Source organism: Pocillopora verrucosa, chromosome 14 (assembly GCF_036669915.1).
Source record: "Pocillopora verrucosa isolate sample1 chromosome 14, ASM3666991v2, whole genome shotgun sequence".
In the NCBI taxonomy this organism is placed as follows: Eukaryota; Metazoa; Cnidaria; class Anthozoa; order Scleractinia; family Pocilloporidae; genus Pocillopora; species Pocillopora verrucosa.
Window position 1 is genome coordinate 4,504,627 of NC_089325.1, and position 19,320 is coordinate 4,523,946.

The window sequence follows — 19,320 nt, forward strand, 5'->3', positions numbered from 1 at the left end:
AGTCATTGCAAAAGTAAGGTTTGATTTGATCAATTGTGCGTCCTGCGGGATATCATTGTATTTCAGCTTCGTGGTAAACGTAGAGTTTGAGGGGTTTTTTTAGCATAGCCAGGTGTATCTAGAGAAGTATGAGGAAAATTCTCATTAACGGACATTTATTATTCTGGCTGATGACATTTCTTTTTCTCAGCTAATAATTCGACGACCAGGCTAAAACTTTTACCATCTTTCATAAGTGTGTTCATCTATCGAAACTTCCTCCAATTTGGCCACCCGTTCCATTTTTAAAGCTAATTTTGTTTTCTTTGCTTTCAAAATGACCCAATTAGTCCAAAATAGCTGCACATTACTTGAGACTTATCACACAGAAAGGGGGGCGCAGTATCTTTTTAAACTACTCAGTAAGTACCTTTACACTGGCCCACGTATCCAGATCCCGCGAATCCCGCGGGACATGAGCACTTGTAGTCGCCATACACCAACCCGCAGGAGCAATAAGCGAGGGGATCACAATTGCCGTTGCATTTTGACGTGTCCACATTTTCAGTTTGCCATAAGTATTCATAAGGGTCTAAAAGACAAGGGAAACGTTTTAGTTCATATCTGATGTCTGATTAACAAACAAATAAAATAACGTAACATTATATATTGCGTATTTATTCATCTTTATGTAAAATGTTTTTCATATCATGATCGCTGTAAATCCATCATGACATGGATTCAAAACTTTTGTACATATGATGAAGTGCTATGACTTTAATCTTTAAAGCGTATGAAGAGATTTGCTCTTTGACTGTAAATCATGGTAATATAGGATTGGAGTCCAATACTCGTGATTAACAAATCAGACTCCCAATTCGCGTTCGTCTGATTTTGTTTATTACTCGTATGATTACTGACAGAATTAAATGACAAGATGTCCTGTTACAAGTTAATCATAACTGTTAAAATTTCCGAAAAAAAAAGTCAAATACATTTAGGACAAACATCTCCGGTAGAGAAATGTCTAACGTAAAAATGTCTTCAATTTGGAAATTCCCTAATGCTTTTTTTTTTTTCTTTTTTTTTTTCTTTTTTTAATAGGTGGTTGTTGCTATGGTTATTGTGATCAATTCTATTATTGGTGGCCATGGATTTAGCTGAGTGAACCTAGTATGATTGGCTGCTTTAACTGTCCGATTACAGCCAACTGTCAGATTACAACTGTTCAGAATGATCAATGAAAAAAAGCGGCTAATGTATTAATCACATTTGAGGAAATTGTAATGGTTACGATAAAGGTTTAAATCGTATGAAATGTTCGGCTCGATCATTTAATTTCGTAAATCCAGGTCACAGATGTGCATCACTAGTTTTTTTTCCTATGTTTTGGTTAAAATTGCGCAAGACTAAACTTACCTCCTCTAATGTAGGTTGCGAGTTCCGCAAATTCGTTGAAGTCGTGCAAGAAAAAGGCGTGCTTGTCTATGCTATTCTGATCAACAAGGCTCCTAAGGTTTGCCTGATTAACCCCATTTCCAACTCCTATAGCAAAAATCTCAACAGTGCCTGTCACCAATTCCCGTGCTCTTTGCAAAGGACTGGGATCATTGTAAGGATAATTCCAGTAACCATCGGTGAGGAGAATAACGACAGTTTTGATCTCAGTCAGGGGCGTTCTCTTATACGCGTTGTTGAGGCAAACCTGCCATGCTAGCTCAAAAGCATCTCTCATGTTCGTCATATACCCATTAATACTCTGCTGCATTGGGTTGAATATTTCGTTAAATGTACACTTGTTCTTCGTTGGCTTAGGGTCTGAAATCTGGGTGATGAACTTGCTAGCTGAGGTTCCAAACGGAATCACCTCCACGCGGTTGGCTTGCATACCTACGCTCATCTCGTTGAGCAAATTCATGACAAATTTTTTTTCTTCGTCGAACTCGCTTCGGTATAAACTGCCCGAAGTGTCAACCAAGAACACAATGTCGGATTTCTTACTCTCAAAAGCATTGACTGAATTCCTGAGATTCAAAAGCTCATCCTTAGAGACTTTCAGCCAATCTTGAGCAGTGATAAATTGTAGAAACGCCAAAAATAAAAGTACGATGGGGAAGTTCATTTTCCCCATAGCGAAATCCACGTTTGGTCAAACGGACAGTATGACCTAGAGTAGAACTGCGCGCTCCATTAACTCTGAGAGTAGTTCGTTAAAACTCAGCTGGGTACACTAATTACAGAGGAATTCTATCCCAATCAGGTCTTCAGCAGCTATGCAAACAATGCTCAATCAACCTAAACAACACCAGTTGTGAATTTCTCAGGGATGTTTCTTCGTTCGTGACATTTAGCTTATTTAATGACTAAGGCCGATACTCAATTTTTGTAATGAATTGCGCGAGATCACGTTTAACAGTTGGAAAACGCGAGTAAATTATGCTCTAGTAAAAATGTAAGTGAAATATTATAGTTCACATATATTATTTTTCATCATCGACGCACTGTCTTCACATTAAAATCTAACTATTTTCCAGTGTTTCTAAATAAAAAAGGAACTCGTTTTAAAGCAAATAGTGCTATAAATTTTCTGCAACTATCAGAGAAATTAAGCGGAGACGTTTCTGAAAAAAGACGGCAACCTAAAGATGAATAAAATTACTTCTGTTACGCTTTGACGTCAATGCATCGACTATCATTTTATCTTATTCATCATTTTAGCATTTCAACCAAATTTTGCAGACCAAAAAGTTGTAGGGAACACTAGAAATAAGAACTTTTATCCTCCGGATGCCGTCCGCGACTCAAAATCGTTTGTCACTAGGCTCCCAATGACGTCAACTTTTTCGTGACAAAATCATTGGATGAAAAATCATTGGAAAAACTTTGAAAACCGTCTGCTTAATACAGGGTGACTGCTTACTACGGTGCCGCTTAATGCAAGTTCGACTGTATTTTTTTGGATCCATGCAAATAAGACTTTGGTTGCATGCGTTCCTGACATGTAAACTGGGATTTATTTCGTTCGTATTCTCTTCGTTATGAAAGGTTAATCCTCTATATTCCAGCCATGAAGCTGGCAACAACCTTTTCATTTTCTGCTCATAGCAAACTGATGTTAAACGATAGCAGGGCTGTCAGGTAACTTAAAAAAACATTCTTACAAATAAAACTGTTTCAGAATTCAACACAAACTTAAAACATCTTAGCTCCACTGCGGATGACTTTGATGTCAGAAATACTATTGACTATCCAAAGAAAAACTCTCTTTTCACGTCAGATGAGCAGATTTTTTACTACTGCTTGTGTGAAATGCAGCCTTAGATATCTGGCTGACTTTACGATAAGATGAATTCTAAAAAGATTTTAAATAGCTTGACTGTATGTAAAAAGCGAATGAAGTGGATTCGTGTTTAAGAAGCCTTCCTTGCGTTACTTAATCAAGATTTTAATTGATTCCTTCCTCTCTTTGTAATTATTTATTATTTTGATAAACGTCATTTTACCAATTTGAATTTTCAGTTGACACTGATATTAACTGAGGCTTTTTTGTTTCGGTGTTATTTTTTCAGTGTCTAAAACTTAGGGGTTAAAACAACGAGTGTTTAGGATCGTTTTCGCCAGGTTTGGCGCACGGTATGATTGCGGACAAAGCATGAAAAGTCTACGTATATTGACGCAGGAAAATATCATACAAATACCAATTGAAAATTCCGAAGATAATGGCAGTTTGTGTAACGTTCGGCACGTTTGTGAGACTGCGTCCGGGGGACTGCGGCATAAAATTTGTTCATTCATAACGAGATAGTTGGTTTGTTTGGCAAACATTTTTCAGGTGCACAAACAGGAAGAAGTGAATAACGTAATTTTATAGTATAGTTTCATATTTACCTTCCATAAAGCCGTTAATGAAAATACAGCTGAGTGTATGCTTAATCAGCACAATGAATTTGAATAGTCCATTTTTAACGAAAAAAAATACCAGTGATCTGACAATTGTGGAAGTTATGATTATGAAAAAGCAGTGCTTGTAAAAGATGAATAACGCTCAGCCAACAACTTTTGCATATCTCCATATTATTAATGAGAAAGAGGAAAAGGAGTTGGTTTTCCATTTGTTGACTTTTATACATCCATAAAGCCATAAATTAGCCTTAACGAGAAGCTGGAAGTCCAGATTCGTGCGAGAAAAATCTTTTTTCTTTCGTCGGCATTGTGTGAAGAATTCAGCTGAACAAAGCCGGTACTGCTCTTTCGCATTTTCGCTTACCAAGTGAGCGGTTATGCAAACTGAATTAAGCAAAATCTAGATTCTTCATAGTCTCTGTGGTACATTTATATGGCTGCTATGACGTCAAGCAAAAACGAGAGATCAACTTGCTAAACGGAAATATTTAATGAGACTTCAGAACTGTTAGAAATTGATACATATCACAACTCTTGGCTACTGTTTCTGACAATCAATCGCCAATATCACGAACATATCTTGATCACTGTATGGATATCCAATTTTTGTGAAACATCAACGCTTTTCCTTGACTTAACAAATTTTTACAGTGACTTGCTCTTTTAAACAAAAATCAATCTTTGTTTCAATACTGGAGAAATTTCAAAATGGAAGGCGCTTTCCTCTTAAAGTTTTGACCCGTATAATTTTGAAACATGAAAAAACCAAGTTTTAAAGCGACTGCGCTGGAGTCCTACAAGATGCTCAGCCCTTACTATCTGATATGGCAGTAATCATAGTAACATAGATGTCCTGAATCGTGCAAAGGAAGAATTTTCATGAGCGCAAAAAGAAGGAATATGCAGCGTGACGCGACATGATGTGAAATTGACCAATCAAAGCCTTTGTATTATCGACAAGATGAAACAATATCATGCAACAGCTGCCTAAATCTCCTCCATCTGAAGTCGAGAAGCAGCTGCTTCTTTCACACATTGAAAATTTTAAATTTTTTTTCAAGATAAATTACTCAAAATTATATCTCATCCACAGTGTTTTAAATGAAAAATATCCGCAGCTTTTCCACTTTCATCCTTGGTCCTATGACACTTGAAATGTTTTTCGACTTATAAATCTTTTGGTAAAAGATAGTGCGTTAACATCCTCATGAGTAATTAAGATGTGATGTATAGTGAGTAAGTCAATACATTGAAGGACATAACTGATGAAAAATTAGACAAAAAAAATCTAATGTCCTCAAAGTCACAGAAAGAAACAGTGCGTTTTTTCAATTTCAAACAGCACATACCATGGAACCAGTAAAGTAAACTCATGCTACAAAATTAAAACTGGTCCATTCAAATGCCTTACACTCTATTTTGTTACAGTAAGACTAATATCATTTCTATTGAAATTAGGACACGTTTTGAAGTCAACTAAGTTGAAACCTTGACAAACACATAGGGAATGTATGGAAGTTTGGTTTTGTTCATTTTCTTGTGAATCCAAACATCATTACAGTTAGGCTTAATAGGAATATCTTATAAAGGAAATACATTTTTTTTACTGTTAATTTCAATAAAGAAACAAAATTTATGGTAATGAGCATACCCCATGGCAAGCTGAGTACACAAAAGTTTTCCAAGTCGATCCATTACCCATGCCTCACTCTTGCGAGACAGCAGAATCTGCACTCTCTTCAAGAATTGCACCGGACATCAGCTAAACAAGGTTCACTGGAGTGCATTAAATTTCACGACCTTAAGCGACACAAGATGAAAATCAGCCTCGTGAGTTGTCTTTTACTCTTTGCTTCTGTAGCGTTTGTGAAGGGAAGGTATCTCACGGAAGAAGACTTGTCGGAGGGCTTGGAAGATGAACTCAATGAACTTGAGCCATGGCAGCTTGAAGACCCACACATGAGACATAGGCCAAAGCCAGTAAAATCTCTGAATGTGAGTGATCTATGTTTCATTTCATTTTATTTCACATTGTCTTGATTCGGGGTTTATCTTATTTGAAAGAGCCTTTGCTACCAGTTACTTTCGACTAATGCTGATACTGTTCGAAAATGTGTAAGTAATGTTAATACTTTATGTTATGGTTAGTGCTGTGGGCATTGCTGCTTTTCTAAGAAAATTAAATATTGTAAGTAATACCGCCATTGCAAGTAATGTTAATACTGGGCACATGTGTTAAGACCATATTATAACAATCCTTTGACTGCACTGTGTTTACTTAAAGTAGGCTTCTGGCCGACATTTAGGAGAGCAATTCTCTAGGATAAAATCAAAGGCGTTTGTAATCTTCTCCTTTTATCTCGAACTGTCTCCATTAACACTTACTTTTCTAAGCATTTTAAAGTGTTTTCTTTTCTCTATTAAATGAATCTTGCTAATCTGCCTTATAATGTATATTCTCGGTGATCTCACTTAAATCAGAATAGATTTATGAAGACCTGCAAGTTTTTTTTTTATAAAATTTTGGGTTTCTCGTATACCTGATGTAACCTCCATTTCATTCTAACAACAGACAATAGGTACGATACCAAAGAGAAATGCTGTTTTCTCGATCGCCATTTTAAAGGAAGGTTTATTATCCTGTTCTCACGTCAAAGTAAATATTCAGAGAAGGACTAAGGCGAGGCTAATCATGCACTATTCCATTTTCCATAGGGTGCCGTAGAACTTTTGTTGGGTTGTTTCCGAGAAGAATATGGTCAGATGAAAGAGAAATGTAAAAGGAAATTTAGAGAAGCACTGCCTAACAATCTCCCCGATGTAGAGAGAGTGGTAAGTAATTTTATTTAAAGTAAACTTATTTCTCAGACATGACACCGTCTCTTCAAGAATCACTCGATTTCTGCTGCTCTTCGACCTACTTGACATCTATCAAAGTTTATATGATAAGCTGATTCCTTCTCGTGATCTATTGGAGAACAGACCCGTAGCTGAGGTCCCCATAATAAACCATTTTTATTTCTTTGTTATATAAGCATGGGCTGCCCCCCCTCCCCCCCCTCCCCCCCTCCCCTCGTGTGCTAATTATTGAACGGACGTACCACTAGATGGTATCTATTTGTTAAACTTTTGGCAATACTTAAAACCTCAGTGATCCAAGTCAGAAATCCTATATATATATAACAAATTATACCATACCATAAACTACACTTCTCAAGACTGAACTCAACTATTCCACTACATAATTTGGTTTTTTCAATTGAGTTGATCGATAATGTAAATTGGTCACCGTAAAGAGGTTTAACGCTGACGTTTCTGACGTTAATCCTTCGTCCGAGCGAATGGCGAAAAGCCCACGCTTGAAACGTCAGCTTCGAACCTCCAGTGGTAAGTCTGATAAAACTAACTTATCTTGTCAATACTCCACCACCCACACAGCACTACAGTTTCCTTAAAAACTTACCCCATTTATTCCACTCTATAATTCATAATTTCTGGTCTGTTCTTTTCTTTTCTTTCATTCCTTTTCTTTTTCCGTTTCATTTCTTCTTTTCCTTCTTTTCCTTATTTCCATCCTTTACTTTTCCTTTTTTTCTTTGGGTTACCTTACTCAGTTATGTTCGTTTCTTTCCCAGGTTGAATGTGCCGAACAAAGTTTTCAGGAATGTATAGGAGCACCAAAGGGGCACAAACCTATGAAATGCATGCGGGATTTCAGAGACTGCATGAAAAACGAAGCAGATGGCTCTGGAAAGTAGTTGAAATTTCCTTTGTAGCCATCGTGTACACTATGTGTCACATCGGGGAATAGCAAGTTATAAGTTGTGTTTATAGTGTAGATGAAGACAATTGTCTACAGTTAAATAAATCTTCAAAACAGAAACTCCTGCGTAATATTTTTGCGTCAATCAGGGCTTTAATTGCTCTCAATGTACAATATATCGCCTAGAAAGACAAGATTCATTTGAAGTAAAGTTTTTAAATCTTCTAAAGTTGCTGCTTAGCGGGGGCTTTTGGCAGCTCTCGAGACGACAAACATGAGCTGGGCTGATAGCTTTGTGGCTAGTAGTTTTTTACTTTTAGTAAATTTTTTAAATGTTCTATAGTTGCTAGTTATCAGGGGGCTACTGCCAGTTCTAGAGACGATGAAAGCGAGCTCGGCTTATGGCCTTGTTGCTATCAAGTTAGACTCACAAAGTATTTACACAAGTCACGTACCTCTCACATTTAGTTCCTTTAGTAAAGAGCATAATGATGGATACTGGCTTTTTAACGGGAAAGCCTTGCTCTATTACGGAGAGTTCTCATGTGACGGGCCATTAGCCCTTGCAGGAAGATCAGTATGCTGCAAAAACCGCGGGTAACCTTTGGCAGTGTGTGCCAATGTGGTCATTAAAGCATAATAACACGGGATAAATGTCTCCCGGAACTAAAGGCTTTGTGGACCGTTCAAAAGAGTTCAACGTGGCACAATACTATATGCGGGATGCCCCAATTTTCATGAATAACCTTCAACACCGCAATTCTTATTAATTTGCATTCTCTCTAAAAGTGCTTGAACAAATTCATTCCATACATACTTGGCTTTCCACACCGATTTGAGAAAAGAGATGGCAAAAAACTTTAGACATAACATTTGACATGAAACACGAAGTTTAAAAAAATTTGGCTCTTTTTGGTATATTTGTAGCCACATCCGGAGAACTTGTCAGCTAGAGATCTAATTCATAGGCTTAAGAGATTTGAAAGTGTAAAAGAACTTGGGAAATAAACGTGCCTTTCCTCTCTCTCTCTCTCTCTCTCTCTCTCTCTCTCTCTCTCTATATATATATATATATATATATATATATACATATACATATACATATACATACAGGCTCCACTGTATGTGGAAAACATAGAGAAGTTCAAAGAGTAAAACCGGCGTAACGTAAAATTAGTCTTAGTATCTCTCACGAGTGAGCGAAGCTCACTCGTGAGAGATACTTTCAGCACGAGAAGATAAGATTCGTATCCCCAAGCGGCCATGTGATGTTCTGTTTATTCATTTTCGAAACAGCAAAAGAACCGGCCGCGCACCTGAGCGGGAAGCTCTCTTGTAATTGGCTTATCTTGTTAGTAACCATGGCGACACCAATATCCTCACACGTGAAAGATAAAAATAGTATCTTCACTGCGCGCGATGAAGATATGATTTTTAAGTAAAAAGAAAAATCCTGGTATTTCATCACTATCTATGTAACAAACTGCTTTTCTTCGAAAAAAAATTAAAACTGGCTATCACCAAAAGCTCCTCTCACAGACTATAACAGCTGGATAAACAATTTCAGACTCCTGTAAAACACACAGCTGTTGTCTTTCTTATGGACTCCATCGTTCAAAAACGAATAATCATTTACAGTTACAAATATCTGAAATAAAAAATTTAATAGGTTTGGCACTTATTTTCACTGAAATATTCCGATTCGTGATAGTTTCTTTAAAGATAAACTAATTCTACAAAGCACTCTTGGATTGATCTTATTAACATTCCATCTGTGACGAAATTTTGAACCCTTGCGCGGTTGCTTTCTTCTTTATAGCCCAGCACGGCGAACGACTTTCAATTATTTGGCCTTTCCCTCTAAAAGGAGCCAATTTCAAGACATTTTAGAGATCGTGACGAATTCAGCTATTCCGAAATATGTAAGCCTTTTTTTCCTTAGATACTATCTACAAATAAATAGCTCCAAAAAGTGACGATTATGTGCATTATAACTAACAGGTGATCAAATAATCGAATAGGTACATGAATATTCCAAAAGTTTGCGCTTTTACGGTTAAGATAACATTTTCGTGAACGTTCAACTTACTAACTACAAAATCGTAACCTAACTGCTCGGAATTGCAATGAAGTTAATGTTGGTTATTTTATCCTTTGCCGTTATTGGCATCACGACAGCCATGCACATGATAGATATAAAGAGAGATGCACCGCTGAAAGATCCAGAGATGAAAAGAAAGATCGAGGACTTGATAGCCGTAAGTATTACAAACAAGGACAAGAGTGATTAAGAAAACGAGTGCGTAAAGTTCGTGGCTTCCTGAGGTGAAAATATCCTCTTTTACCACGAAAAAGGAATCTTTTTTTTGTTTTTATAAAGGGTTTATTAAGTATTACTGAAATAGTGAGTGAAATCTGAGTTCGTTTTTAATGAATGCCGTTCCTAATAACTTTATGTTTAAACTCGCTACTGTCGTAATTTTAAAAAAATTCGCTTCTGAAAGGAGAGAGGTCATCCTATTAGGGAAAAATTATCGTTTTCAATAGAATTGAGAACTCCTCGTTACAAACAAGGTGCAATTGTGATTATTGTAAGAATAATACACTGCAACAAATTAGGATTATTATCTCGGGCCGACCGCATTTCACATTTTTTAAGCTTATCCATTTTCAGATTTCTTCGATTTTTCCCTTTGAATGGCCTTTTCAACCTTCTGATCTTTTTTTTTTTTTTTCTTTAAGAGGAACTAGGCCTGAGATTGCCCATTATTGGTTTGGTTGTATTATACTTACTAGCTTTTGAAATACACGAACAGTTATGAAATTCAGTATATATTATCTGAATGTGGTGTTTCAGTTTACTCTTATTCCCTTAAAACTGCACGTATTCATAAAATTTTTTTCATATCTTGGCGTTAGTCACTGATTTCGCAGCGAAGTAGTCGTTTTGTGGTTTTAAGTGTGACGAGTGAAGGGAAGAACGAGGCGAACGCGATAGACGCGGATGACAAGCGAGAGGAACAATACTGATATATGCCCTCGATCACCTGAAAGCGCAAAATTGATCGCGCCAGTTTTGCATGCCAACGCAGCGCCCCTTTTGGCATCAACTTACGGCTTAGTGAGCTGAGTTTATTCAATAGAACAGTTTTCAATTGTCAGTCGAAAATAATCAGAACATGCATCTGGTTTTTCTTTACTCGGCGCGGAGATTAGTCTCAAAAACCCGCGCCTCCTTCTCAAACCAACCCGAATCAAAACTGAAACCAATCGCGATTTGGTCACTCCTAGTTTCCTGTGCTTTAGGCAGTTAACCTGTTTTACTTTGATTTCCCATCAGCGCATTTCGATATCTTCATTTACTTTGATTGGCTGTTGTACACGACTGCTGCGGTTTCAGCTTTACGACGCGCAATCGAAAAAGGCGATCTTAGATCAAAAGTCAACATCAATTGAGGTCAATCCAATGTGTTCATTGTTGATGTTTGTATTGCAGGAAAGTCTAACGAAGCTGCATAAATGTCTATCGGACACAAAAAAACTGAAACAGTGCTTCAAAGACTTCCACACAGACCTGAATCCTCCTCCCGCGGCCGTAAGTACCTCATCCTATTAATTTGATAAACTTTCCGCTTCAAAGTCATAACGACACCAACTCAAGACCTCATAATTACATCAATTTATCCAAGTTCCCTTGACATGAAACTGTAACTGAGGATATACTCTCCTTCCACTAGCTCATGTGCTAGTCCATAACTACAACTTCCCCTCCCCTCCCCCTCCCCCACCTCTTTCCCCTACCCCCTCCTTACACTAATCAGGTACCGAGCCAAGATCAGGGGTAAAGGTCGTCGACCATTTAAAAACAGGTTCTCGAAGAAGTCAGACCTCCGAATGGTGACCAAGAAGAGATGAGGACAAAGCAAGTTAAAAACAAATGTTCCCCATCCCCTCCGCTCCCCTACCTTTTGACCGTCGCCCACTGACCGCCTTGATACAATTTCTTTTCTCTCCTGAGCCTTCCGCTGCAGTAAAAATCTCTGCTGGCCGCTATAATTTTCACTAAAACTGAATACTGAGTACTCGCTCGCTAAAATTACGTCTGCTGTGCAGGTTTAATAGCAGAGCACGCAGAGCGTAGCCCCATAATTATACAAAATAACAGTAACCCATCAAGCCGAAAAAATTTGGACTTACGACCGTACGACCGACCGTACAAGATGCTACTTTTACCATGCGTGGTCAACTGTACCGCGGGAACACCAACGCCACGGCTTTTTCCAGTAATCTAGTGGTCAGTGCACTGAGCTCCGAGTCGGACGACCCGTGTTCTAATCCTGGCCGAGGCAAGGCGTTGTGCTCTTAAGACGTGCGGGAAAAAAAAAATGCGAGCTCCGCTTTTAGGCTTGGCTAAATCTATATATTAACTGTAAGATTCTGTATTATTTTAATGTACAGAGCTCCTGTACATTAAAATTACATTTGCTGCGCAGGCTAATAACTGTTAGATTCTGTATTCTTTCAATGTACAGAGCTCCTGTGAGAACAAGTTTGAGGGATGCTACACCAAAGCGATCCAGCATCATAATGGAATGACATGCCTTAAAACTTTTCTCAGATGCCTGGAAGAAAAACGTGTCATTTGAGTAAGATGACCCGGCGTTTTCTTGTTGACGGCAGATATGGAGAATGAAAGATTCAGTGAACATGAATAAAGCTATTTTTAAAGTGTCGTTCGCCATGTTCTTACTTTCGATTGAGTTTCACCTCAGTCAATTTGTAGATAACTAAATTTAACCCCATCCCTGTTGAAGAGCTAATTTTCGTTCGAGACGATGGCAACTTTGGAAAGAAACCATTGCATCATGACTTATTGAGACGTCAGTTTTGGAGGAGCGCGATCTAAGCCTCGCACGTCGCGAGTTACTGTGTGACTCTCAAAACTGTAAACACTTTGATTTCATTTCAGCAAGTTAAAAGTGTTCTGGCACATCACAACAAAGATAAGAACACGTGAGAAAACTTCAAACCACAAACCACTGAACCGTTTAATTTATACTTAATGTTTCCCTGGAACACAATAACATTCAACAAATATTTTGATGATCGCGGTTTTCAGAGTTGCACAGTATAGTCAGTCTCATATGTATCTTTAACCTCGTTTATCTCCACTCATATTCTCCCTTTGATAACTTGATTTGCTTATCTACTTTATCTTAGATATTTTGACTCTGATTGATATTTTCAAGGTTATACAAGCATTACTGGTCGAATAACTATAATTAAGAGGTCTACATCCATATAAAACAAAGATGTACTTACAAAATTGTATTTTTCAACGTTAGTCAGTAGCGATTCATTATAGAGTGAACTTTGATTGACGTGATATAATGTGATTTAAGATGATAAACTTTATTTATTCAGGGTAGCCCATTCAGCAAAGAGGTTCTAATGTTAACTAACAATGCTGTCCTACAATAAAAACTACTAATTACATATGATAACTACAAATATATTCCTATAAATATATAAGATACAATAATAAAAGGTCATAGAAGATTTAGAGAGCGTCTTAATCTAATTTAGGTGTCGTAATCACGACAGCAAATCAAAATTAAGGAAAATATCACAACGAACCAATAAGAAATCAAAGTAAGATCATGCAATTTGCCTGAAAATTACTCAAAGCCGTTCAGTGTTCGGTATCAAACGGTCACCGTTATTCAGTTTCCAGTTACTGAGGGTAAATTATGATCCTGTGGCTGTTGATTATAAAATGACCGTGGTAGGACTGAGTGGAATAGATCTGATTTCCCTCTTTTTTCGTTTCCACTCATGATACAAAATGTTTATGAAGAGTCACGATAAAAAGTTTATAGGGATTTAAAGCATTGACGACAGCGACGTCGAGAGGGCGTTGATCAAAAGAATAAGTTTACGTCCCTTAAATAATTTCAAGGTTAGCTCATTGAATTAAAGATCTCTAATGACATCAGATCTCCTCTCTAGCAACAAGTGAAGGCAGCTTGCCCAAGCCATTGTTCTACTATTTTTTCTCCTCGTTCTCGTTTGTGTCGTATCGCACTTTGCTTTAAGTCTTCCCGTGACTTTCTCAACTCGGTTTAGTGTTGTCGACGTCTTCTATAAGCTCGTGTACAGGCACATGACTGTGGATCCTCCTTCAACCCGAACGGGCACCTGGGACACTTGCACCTACAGGTCTTAGGATCACGCACCTTTGCACGATTTTTGCAACGTTTCTTACTGCACGTGCACCGGCACGATTCCATATCAAACTCGACACGTTTTGTGCACTCGGCTCTAACTGCATTACTTGGACTACATATGCACTGGCATTTTATGGGATCCCAGCGGTGGTTGCGTGGACAAGGCATAAAACCCCTTATGCAATCGCATCTGCAGTTTTCTTTAGAGTAGCGTTGGGTTCGATTATCACAATCAGAAGGTTTAACTTTACATTGACACGAACAACTCGAGTGATTCGTCATGCGGACTGGGGTAATTTCATTTGAGGTCTCGTCCAGTCTGTCTGATGATGAAGACCAAGAAGTCTTGCTCACAAGAAGGTTGAAGTCTTCTTTTTCTATGTGGCAAAAAAAAACATATATGTAACGCGCTTTTCGAATGAGTGTCGTAAAACCCAAACCGAAACCGAAGTTACAGAGTAAGTATCAATTGAATGCCGAAAGAAAGCCGCCACTGCTTTGGTTTTACATCGTCCCATCATATGTAAATCCAAAAACAATCGCGACTTGATCGCTCGCGTTTTCAAGCGCTTCAAGAAGTTGTTTGTTCTCACTTTGAGTTCTAATTGGCTGATGATAATGTGACTCTTCGTCGTAATTGGTCGCTGGGTTTACTTTGGTTTTGCTTTTTTCGACACTCAATTGAAAACTGCTCTGTGATTGGCTGATCAGAGCAAAGCGCAGCAAAGAACTTAGAAGGGACAGGGTTTGTGGGGGAGAAATTGTTTTTCTTCAGGGGTAAACTTGTAAAGGTGGTTTGGAGCAAACTTGCAGTTGGACAAAACCTCCAGATATATGAGATAATACGAATAGTTTTAGCTCACTCCTGAGATTTTCTGAACCAATCAGAGAGTGAAGAAGGATCCACTCCCGCTAATTCTAGACCGTTTTTCTTATAGGCAACTTTTGGATTTTATTCAGATCCAGGGGGGTTAACCTCGCAAATAATTTTCCTGGTTTTATTTCTCCGAATACTCTTATAACAGAATCCAGGTCTCTTAAGATTTCAATTCCTGGGTGAGACTGAATGCTAAGTAATAACAGTAGTTTAAATTTTTATAAAGAGTAAGAGAGATGGAAAGTTTTGAGCTCGGTAAAGAAATAGAGAAACATGTTTTTTCGACTTGTCACGAACGTGTGACATATGAACTTCGTAATAGGCTTCGCTCACCTTCGCAAAGAGTCTCTGTGGCCCAGAGGTAGATCATAGGAGCGCGGAATCGGAAGGTCTGAGGTTGAATTCCGCATGAGGACTCAGAAAAACATCTTTCTCTATAGCTGTTTAACTTGTGATCCATTTGACTTACCTTGCAGTTGGCAACTTGTTTCAAACGGCCTGGCGCCGCAGGAGCCGCCACAACGGTGTAAGGTCACAAAGAAAGGAAAATAGAAAGCGTTTTCATATTTAGGCTGAGGTACTTCTATAACCTCAGGACGCGGAGCACAACGGGCATCATCCAAAATGACATAGGGAAGGTTAGAATCCTGGAGAACTCTTGCCAGTTGGCTCGGAATCTCAGCTATGAAGCGAAAATAATCAAAGATTAGCAATGCCTTAACCCTTTAACTCCCACAAGTGACCAAGATAGAATTTCTCCTTACAATATCAATGCAATATCAAGCAGACAAGTGACGAGAATAAAGAAAAATATTAGATAGGGGATTAAAAGTTGATTCAATACCAAATTCTCCAAAGTAACATCACAAGAATTATATGGCAGACAGTTAGGAGAATTACTAATGAGATCTTGAGAGTTGAAGGGTTGATTCAAACAAAGCTTCGAAATTTAGTTTTCCAAGACTGTCTCTCTGTCAAGAGAGTCACTGCCAATCGTCTATCGGGTAGTGTTCAATAAAATCGCCAGACCGTTTTGAAACTGTTTTTGAGACGAATGGTATCAGGATTAAACCACATTTTTTTTGTTTTTGTTTTGGTTTTTTCAAAATAATAACTTTAACTGAAAACGTGGGCGGATTTTCAATTTAAATCATCAGAATAAAAGTTAGCTTACGTTTCTTAGGTGAAGGAAGATCACCAGAACCCTTGGGCTTATGTCGCAGACCTAAATTAAAAGACAAGTGATCAGTCAAACAACAGCAGTGATCTCAATGGGCGGACTATTTTACCCTTCTCTCCCCTTCTATCATTTTGGAAAAAAAAGGACCTTTATTTCCTATTGAAGATTGAATTGAACAATTAACATTGCCCTGTCAGAAAGTTCGTATTTTTGGGACGCCTTCTCTCTTATTATTTGCACTAATCAGCAGCAACGTTGAGGTAAAAGTAGTTAGCTTTCGTAGAGAAGTGGCCTTTATAGCGAGCTCTTTGTAAGAAATAAAACATTGATCTCCACAGAAGCTAAAATAACGAAGACTTGCTTTTGAAGGCTTGATATGACTATGACTGCAAATTGAAGTAATGACAAGCTTACATGAATGAACCACCCTTAAAAACGTCTAGTTTCTCGCACCTTTAGTGCCTCCGCTAGGGACCCCTATTGCATTTATGACGGCTCTCAACTTTTCAGCATTCATAGCTCGCAGGAAAGAGTCCAAGGAAGTTACGTCGGCCATAACATTCCTCAATTCTGTCGGCATGGCTACCTTCCTTACCTGTAATAAAACAAATACAATAGGTTAACGGGAAAGAAGCCACAGCGAGCGAGAAGCCACAAAATGTTAGGGCGCTTTTCGAGTGTGTGCCTCAGAACCACTTGGACGAGTGGGTGGCGCGAGCTTTTTTTGAACTAGTCATAGAGTGTGGAAAGTTACAAAGCAAAAGCGTATGTTTCTCGTTTTGCCTCCGACCTTAATCGCTGTAATTCGGTAAGATGAAGGGAACAATCTCTTGGACAGATACAAACAAAAACAAGCTAGGCTGAAAGGCGCAAAGGGAAAGAGGATGAATGAAAAAAAAAACGATTAACAGGGAAAACGGTTGAAAACCGGAAAAATTTGCGGCGGTAACGAACTTCCAGGGCAATTGCCCCAAAACTGTAGGTAAAAATAACGTCCCATAATTTTTCTCATGCGAGAAAACAATGGTTTCTGTGCAGAGGAAGATGAAAGCAATTGGAGGGAGGTGGCTGACAATGTGATTAGTTTTAATCATCCGACCTTCGTAAGCGAAAAATACTGAATGACCAGGCCTTTGCCATGACGGGAAAAAAGTGCTCAGCTCAGGTAGAGCGCTGACTACCGATAAAAATAGCTCGGTTACCGGAAAAAAAACTTGAACCGAAGACTCCTTTTTCATCGCGTTAGACGTGTGGCGCCCAGCTGAAACCTTTTTTATGGACAATAGTTGAACTTAAATCTAAGCTCTGCATCGAGCATAAATTTCCTTCACGAACATAAGAAAAAAATTTTGCTCTACACTAAGCCATCGCGAGTACAGAACTTAGATGAAGAGGCTCGGACAAGTGTCAATTTCAATTCTTCTTCTTTTTTTAATTATTATTTTTTTTTGCCTTTTTCTAAATAACGTGATGAAAGAATCCAGCTTTGCGCCCGAATCTTCACTTCCTTCAGCTGAAACAATTTCCCTCACCTTAAATCACATTTGCGTTAACTTTTTGTTGAATCATACCGAATGTGGATTATTTGTTGTCATTTACGCTTGAGTGGCCACAATATTAGAGCTTTGTGAATTTTTATTTTTCCGCATAAAGCCAGAATGTCACAAGAAGATAGATGTGGAACTATTTTAAAAATAGCCACATGCAGATCGAACGTTATAGCGGCAATTTCTTATAAACAACGTTTTTATTTTTTTATTGAAGACATCTCGGCATGATCACGGATTTCGTCTGATCTAGACCGTTTGATTCACTTGAATAATTTTAACAACTGTCATTTCTAGTTTGACCTTTACAGAATGGTCTCATAAAAGCAAACAAAACAAAACACTAGTTATGAAGCTAAGATTGTACGTGATTAAGAGAAAACGATTGTAGCGATAGGAATGCATGAAAGTGAGAGAGGTAGGTATGTTTTCTTTGACATGTTTTGTTTGATTTTACGGGAACCAACCTTCCGGAACGGGGAACGGACGGAATCCAAATATTACGAAGAGAATAAAATACGTTATAGGTTGACATAAACTCAGGAATTAGAGATACTCACGTTATTAGCGTGGGTTAAACTGATGAAAAAACATAAACACATCAATGTCTTCATCCTGATCCTCTCAGCTGAGGACTAATCGCACAGACTTAAGTCGTTATCAAGTTCAAGCGCTGTCAACTACCAACAACTTGGGTAGCGTTGTTTCTTATATACTGCGTTAATGCTATTATAATCTTAGCCCCCAATTACGTCACAATTGCGGCGGCTTTATGTTGATCTGGATTGATCACGCGTGACTTACAAAGTTCCTGTTTTGCTTTGCCATAATGAATTTATCGCGGTTCTTGTTGAAACGGACGAAATCAGTTTTATCGTGCAAAATTATTGTTCTTAGAATGTGAAGGTGTGATATGGTGGTTTTTTTGGGTCATCTTAAGATAATTTTACAACTCGTTATGTGTTTAAAGCCTGGTAAACAGATGATGAAAAACAATGACCGGATGCTACATTGTGTAGAGCCATTTCCGATTGGTAAGGCGTGACAGATGTATTAATGATCACACTAATACTGTGTCAATCAACACGTGGCACTGGCTTGACTCTTTTTAAATTGATTGCAGCATTTCAGATGTACATCTCGAAAGCAAGCCAGACAACTGATATTTTCACAAAAAAAGGCTCGGCAAACTGAAATATTTTGTATTCTTGTGTCGCGTGTTGCCAGATCAGTTTGATAGTTCCGTTTCATATTGTAAATACCCTTTCAGTGGGGAAGTAAAACCAAATGGGCGGAAACACCCTTTAAGCGAAATGGGATAGTGAAACCGGAACCATGGAATGATATGAAAAGAGATAAAACGGGGAAATTTTTGGACATATTGGAACAACTTCCCTTTCTCTATAGTTACACAAGTCTTCAACGTATTCTAAGATACGACTGGCCGAGTATTATTCACCCGCAGGTCGCAACTAGCTATATAGGCCTGTCCTGATCTTGATTGTGCTCGTAAAGTGCTGGAGAATTGCTCTCTGGAATGCCAAAAAATTGCTAAGAAATTGCCAAAAGTCCATAAAGCTGCTAGCTAAATTACAAAAGTTGCCTTTTAAAAATTTGGATATTTTATATAAACGTAAAGTAAAAACTTTATTTTTCGTTCGTCGCAATAATAAACTTAATTGGCTCTAAAGAGTTGATCGCAATAAAGGCGGCTTCTAACCATTAATTTCTTTTTTAATATTAGATAATAGGCCTGCGAACATTCAATATTGCATGAATCGAAGATTTGTATGAAATAGTTGCCTTTGTCGTGCTCTAAACTTGAAGTTGCTACTGAATAAATT

General features: G+C 38.1%; 4 protein-coding genes across 4 annotated transcripts in view; 2 read left to right on the forward strand and 2 right to left on the reverse strand.

The window, feature by feature from the left end:
* Positions 1-2,180, reverse strand: part of LOC131795123 (sushi, von Willebrand factor type A, EGF and pentraxin domain-containing protein 1-like) — a 29,734-nt gene extending 27,554 nt beyond the window's left edge. Inside the window, 2 exon segments of the mRNA XM_059112693.2 lie at positions 410-571; positions 1,399-2,180. Of these exon segments, the coding sequence (XP_058968676.2) occupies positions 410-571; positions 1,399-2,110 (874 nt within the window). The 5' untranslated portion in view covers positions 2,111-2,180.
* A 3,410-nt stretch (positions 2,181-5,590) lies between these two features.
* Positions 5,591-7,765, forward strand: LOC131795144 (uncharacterized). The gene is made up of 3 exons (XM_059112716.2): positions 5,591-5,877; positions 6,598-6,714; positions 7,518-7,765. Exons 1-3 carry the CDS (start codon positions 5,698-5,700, stop codon positions 7,638-7,640), a joined length of 420 nt encoding a protein of 139 aa, XP_058968699.2. The 5' UTR covers positions 5,591-5,697; the 3' UTR covers positions 7,641-7,765.
* Positions 7,766-9,698: 1,933 nt separating this feature from the next.
* LOC131795091 (uncharacterized) lies at positions 9,699-12,378 on the forward strand. The gene is made up of 3 exons (XM_059112664.2): positions 9,699-9,903; positions 11,142-11,240; positions 12,178-12,378. The coding sequence occupies exons 1-3, from the start codon at positions 9,772-9,774 to the stop codon at positions 12,289-12,291; spliced, it is 345 nt and encodes a 114-aa protein (XP_058968647.2). The 5' UTR covers positions 9,699-9,771; the 3' UTR covers positions 12,292-12,378.
* Positions 12,379-12,586: 208 nt separating this feature from the next.
* LOC131795090 (vascular endothelial growth factor D) lies at positions 12,587-18,201 on the reverse strand. Its single transcript, XM_059112663.2, has 5 exons — positions 18,037-18,201; positions 16,383-16,524; positions 15,924-15,974; positions 15,219-15,431; positions 12,587-14,249 (listed from the first exon to the last, which is right to left on the reverse strand). Exons 1-5 carry the CDS (start codon positions 18,088-18,090, stop codon positions 13,768-13,770), a joined length of 942 nt encoding a protein of 313 aa, XP_058968646.2. The 5' UTR covers positions 18,091-18,201; the 3' UTR covers positions 12,587-13,767.
* Positions 18,202-19,320: the final 1,119 nt, after the last annotated feature.

Coding starts and splice junctions, on each gene's coding strand:
- LOC131795144 (XM_059112716.2), top strand. CDS start 5,698: ATGAAAATCAGCCTCGTGAGTTGTCTTTTACTCTTTGCTTCTGTAGCG. Junction 5,878..6,597: donor AGCCAGTAAAATCTCTGAAT/GTGAGTGATCTA, acceptor CATTTTCCATAG/GGTGCCGTAGAACTTTTGTT. Junction 6,715..7,517: donor TCCCCGATGTAGAGAGAGTG/GTAAGTAATTTT, acceptor TTTCTTTCCCAG/GTTGAATGTGCCGAACAAAG.
- LOC131795091 (XM_059112664.2), top strand. CDS start 9,772: ATGAAGTTAATGTTGGTTATTTTATCCTTTGCCGTTATTGGCATCACG. Junction 9,904..11,141: donor AGATCGAGGACTTGATAGCC/GTAAGTATTACA, acceptor TTTGTATTGCAG/GAAAGTCTAACGAAGCTGCA. Junction 11,241..12,177: donor TGAATCCTCCTCCCGCGGCC/GTAAGTACCTCA, acceptor TTCAATGTACAG/AGCTCCTGTGAGAACAAGTT.
- LOC131795090 (XM_059112663.2), bottom strand. CDS start 18,090: ATGAAGACATTGATGTGTTTATGTTTTTTCATCAGTTTAACCCACGCT. Junction 15,432..15,923: donor TCTTCCTTCACCTAAGAAAC/GTAAGCTAACTT, acceptor TTCGCTTCATAG/CTGAGATTCCGAGCCAACTG. Junction 14,250..15,218: donor AACAAGTTGCCAACTGCAAG/GTAAGTCAAATG, acceptor TTTGCCACATAG/AAAAAGAAGACTTCAACCTT.